Source organism: Morus notabilis, unplaced genomic scaffold (genome assembly GCF_000414095.1).
Source record: "Morus notabilis unplaced genomic scaffold, ASM41409v2 Scaffold69, whole genome shotgun sequence".
Taxonomy (NCBI): Eukaryota; Viridiplantae; Streptophyta; class Magnoliopsida; order Rosales; family Moraceae; genus Morus; species Morus notabilis.
In genome coordinates, this window is record NW_010364208.1 from 101,869 (window position 1) to 106,596 (window position 4,728).

The following is a 4,728-nucleotide window of genomic DNA, read 5'->3' on the forward strand; positions in this document are numbered from 1 at the left end:
AAATAAGTAAAGGGATTTCACTGTTGAGGTAAAAAAAGGTGGGTTCCTCATGTGAGAATTGTATTTTTCTTCTTACATTAATCTTTTAACGATTAGATATACAATAAAATTTTTTTATATGGTATGTTATAAATTTTTAATATAAATTTTTAATATAAATTTAATAATTAAAAATTTTATTTAAAGATTAAAAATAACTATTCATACTTGCAAAATAAAAAAAAATGTTCCACCTAAATTTAAAAAAAAAACGAATTTCTCTACTAAGATTTCTTTATTAATAAGATTAGTTTTTTTTATTGTTTAACCCGTTTAAAAAAAACCGAACGGATTATTTTTTATTTAAAGCTGACAGTTGAAAATAAGATTAAAATTTTTTTTTTCTTTTTTTTTTGCATGATCTATTAGAGAAACTCTAAATTAATTGATAGCAAAAAAAAAAAGAAAAGAAAATAAATAGCAGCTTAGCCGCTCCCGATTAAATCGTTGCCGAGTCGCCAGCTCCCTCCCCTTCGTAGAAACCGCCCACTCCTTCTGTCCCACTGACACGCGCACACAAATACACACACACAAATCCAATCTCACTCGTTTTTTATTTTTTATTTTTTTACTCTCTCATATACAATCCTTCTCACTCTTCACTCCCACACCACAATCCCAATCCCTAACTGCCCAACCCCCAAAAAAAAAAAGAAAAAAATGTTCCCCAAATAAACCAACCCACCCCCTTTCTTTCCTTTCCGAAATCCCATTTTCAATCTTCTTCTTCTTCTACTTGTTCCACCGTCGCCGTCTCCGCCGCCACTTATTTCCCTCCCGTTTTTTCCATGACGGACTATCGAATACCGCCGACGATGAATCTCTGGACGGACGACAACGCCTCCATGATGGAGGCCTTCATGAGCTCCTCCGACCTCTCCGCCTTCTGGGCAGCTCCTCCCTCCTCCCACCATCACCACCACCACCAGCCAGGTTCTACCCATCCGCCGCAGCCCCAGCAATCTTCCGCCTCCACGTCAGCAGCTCCGGCGTCCTCTGCGCCTGCGCCTGCGCCGCCCTTCAACCAGGAAACTCTCCAGCAGCGTCTACAGGCGCTGATTGAGGGCGCCCGCGAGAGCTGGACCTACGCCATCTTCTGGCAGTCATCCTACGACTACTCTGGTGCCTCCGTTCTCGGCTGGGGCGACGGGTACTACAAGGGCGACGAGGAGAAAGGCAGAGGTAAATCCAAGACGACATCCTCCGCCGCCGAGCAGGAGCACAGGAAGAAGGTCCTCCGCGAGCTTAATTCCCTGATCTCCGGCTCCGCTCCCTCCGCCGACGACTCCGTCGACGCCGTCGACGAGGAGGTCACCGACACCGAGTGGTTCTTCCTTGTCTCCATGACTCAGTCCTTCGTCAACGGCGGAGGATTGCCGGGACAGGCGTTCTTCAATTCCAGCCCCGTTTGGGTCGCCGGAGCTGATAGCTTGGGCTCCTCGACTTGCGAGAGGGCTCGCCAAGGTCAGATCTTTGGGTTGCAGACGATCGTCTGTATTCCGTCGGAGAACGGCGTGGTCGAATTGGGATCCACGGAGGTGATCTTCGAGAGCTCCGATCTGATGAACAAAGTTAGGGTTTTGTTCAATTTCAGCAACATGGAGGCCGGCTCCTGGCCGTTGGATCAGGGAGAGAACGATCCGTCTTCGTTTTGGATCAGCGAGCCGTCGAGCGCCGTCGAGTTGAAGGATTCGGCGAATCCGAGCTCCAACACGAACCAGCAGATCAGCTCGAAGTCGACAGTGGTTCAGTTCGAGAACAATCCGAGCTCGAGCAGCTTGACGGAGAATCCCAGCGCAACCGCCGCCGTCGCCGCCGCCGCGGGTTCGATTCAGAAACCTAATGGAAACAGCACCAACAATAATAATCAGACGCAGAGCTTCTTTACCAGAGAATTGAATTTTTCTGAGTACGGATTTGATGGAAACAGCGTGAAAAGCGGCGGGAATTTGAAGCCGGAGTCCGGCGAGATTCTGAATTTCGGAGAGAGCAAGAGGAGCAGCAACAACGGGGGGTTGTTCGCGAACCAGACGCCATTCGCGGTGGTGGAGGAGACGAACAAGAAGAAGAGGTCGCCGACGTCGCGTGGGAGCCACGAGGAAGGGATGCTATCCTTCACCTCCGGCGTGATCCTCCCGTCGAGCGGCGTCATGAAATCGAGCAACAACGGGACGGCCGATTCGGACAACTCCGACCTCGAGGCCTCCGTCGTCCGCGAGGCCGACAGCAGTAGAGTCGTCGAGCCGGAGAAGCGGCCCAGGAAGAGAGGACGAAAGCCGGCCAATGGCCGAGAGGAGCCGCTCAACCACGTCGAGGCCGAGAGGCAGCGGAGGGAGAAGCTCAACCAGAGGTTCTACGCCCTCCGAGCCGTCGTCCCTAACGTTTCGAAGATGGACAAGGCCTCGCTCCTCGGCGACGCCATTTCGTACATTAACGAGCTCAAGTCGAAGCTCCAGGGTGCGGAATCGGACAAGGAGGATCTCCAGAAGCAGATTGATTCGGTGAAGGAGTTGGCCGGCAAGGATTCTTCGCGGCCTCCGACGGACCCAGACCTCTCAATGTCAAACCACCATGGAAGCAGCAAGCTCATAGATTTGGACATAGACGTGAAGATAATAGGCTGGGACGCCATGATTAGGATGCAATGTAGCAAGAAGAACCACCCCGCCGCGAGATTTATGTCGGCTTTGAAAGAGCTTGACTTGGATGTCAATCATGCAAGTGTGTCTGTAGTCAATGATTTGATGATCCAACAAGCGACGGTGAAGATGGGCAGTCGATTCTACACTCAGGACCAGCTCAGGTTAGCCTTATCAGCCAAAGTCGGCGATGCCCGATAGGCGAAAAGGCGGAAACTGCTAAAAATTTGTGTAGGATCAGAGTTTCTGGGACATTTTAAGGCTTCCCGGCATTGCAAAGCTGCAAAAAAGCACTGTAAAATAGTAATATTTCTACGTAGTACTTAATTGATTGTCTCTAGTCTCTATTTATTAGTGAATGAAGACCTAGTTTTGGCGGGCATATGTGAATTTTGAGGAGGAGCTGAAACGAATTCAACAAATTTTCAGACTTTATTCATCAGCTTCTATCAGGCGAGAAGTAGCTCTTTTTACTATTCTTTTAGTGTAATCTTGCTGGTGGGTGTTCCTTGTATATATATGTCATCAATTACAAACTCATGAAAATCTCTGGGCATTCTTGTGCATGTCTGTACCTGACTTGCAAGCCTTTGTTTCTGTGATTGTAAGTGAAAGTTTCCAATCTATATAGATGTATATCTTCACGGAAGCTTTGTAGTTTGTACTGGAACTTTTTTTTGCTTTCCTTTTTGGTAGAATTCACCATTCAGGTTCCAAAATGTTCCACTAGATGTTTTGTTGCCCATTTTTTCTTTGAAGTTGCTTTTGCAGAGGCCAATTTTGACAAAGACCTGAAATAAGTGCCATAGTTGCAGGTGTTTGTTTACTTGTGCTTGTGCTACAATTTTTTTTTTTGGTTGAAAATGCTTGAGCCACACTTTGAACTTGTCCACATATTGGCTCAGAATCTGACAGAACTATGATTATCTTATGTGATTTTGTTTGGGAAATGATTTTGGTTTTGAAATTGCTCTCAATTTGTAAAGTTCGAAGTTGAGTGTAAAGAGCTTGCCATAAAGATGATTAGCATCTTTACAGGTAAGCCTTTCTTTTGACCTTGTTTTTTATGCTAAATATACACCGACAAAGTTATCGAATGTATTTGTTAACAATAATAACATAAGAGATGCTTAAAAGAAGTTGGTTTCTTGTTAGTACGAGATTAAGAGCAGTGTTAGAGAAGCGCATTGGGATTTTTAAAGGTAAAATTTATCTGTTTGTCCATTCGTTTTCCCTTCGCAGTCTTCTGTTTTTGTAGGTAACTTTGGAAAAAGGCAATTCCTGGCCAGAAAGTAATTACAAAATCCTTTCTAATTCTTACCCAGATCAAATACCTTAAAGCTCTTTCTGATAATCGTCAACTGATAATGTCAATCTCGACTAGAATCAACTTGTAGAAGGAAAAAAAAAGAAAAGAAAAAGAAAAAGAAAAAGAAAAAGAAGTATACATGAGTAAAACTCAAGAAAGGTGGTATACTGGTGTCGAGGTGGAGCCTGAGATTTAAGTCGGGAGTGGGGCGTCTCGTTCACTTCGCAGATTCGAATTGAGATGTGATTTTATGTGAGAATTTTTTACTATAACAAAAAAGTTAGATGTGATTATTTCTGAGAGCTTTTTACTGTAATAAAACTCAAATTTTAAACATAAATCGGTGAAATGAACGGGAGATTTTCATCAAATTGTTGAGAAATTTCACATATTATTAGGCCGGACAAACATATAATTTCAAAATTTTCATGAGGGATAATTATGCACAACAACCTTCATCATATGAGGACACAACAACCTTCATCAAAGGGTGGCTCCGTCCTTGCTCGAATAGAGAAAGCTTTAACGACCTTGGGATGACTTTTATTAGTGTTAAGTATCTTGTTTACTATGTCCGAGGTAAAATGTGATTCTACGAGGTAAGATTAAAGTCTTTTATTTTATTAATTGAAATTTAGAATTTGAATTTTATTATAATAAAATTTTTTTTAAAAATAATTATATTTATTTATTTTATTTATTTTTTTATTATAATAAAAAATTTTTACATAAAATTATATC

General features: G+C 43.3%; 1 protein-coding gene across 1 annotated transcript; it reads left to right on the forward strand.

Annotated features, from left to right (window-relative positions):
- Positions 1-543: 543 nt before the first annotated feature.
- LOC21406020 (transcription factor MYC2) lies at positions 544-3,363 on the forward strand. The gene has a single exon (XM_010105998.2). It carries the CDS (start codon positions 828-830, stop codon positions 2,877-2,879), a length of 2,052 nt encoding a protein of 683 aa, XP_010104300.1. The 5' UTR covers positions 544-827; the 3' UTR covers positions 2,880-3,363.
- The last annotated feature ends 1,365 nt before the right edge of the window (positions 3,364-4,728 follow it).

Excerpts from the sequence above, each read along its gene's own strand:
- LOC21406020 (XM_010105998.2), top strand. The coding sequence starts at position 828 with ATGACGGACTATCGAATACCGCCGACGATGAATCTCTGGACGGACGAC.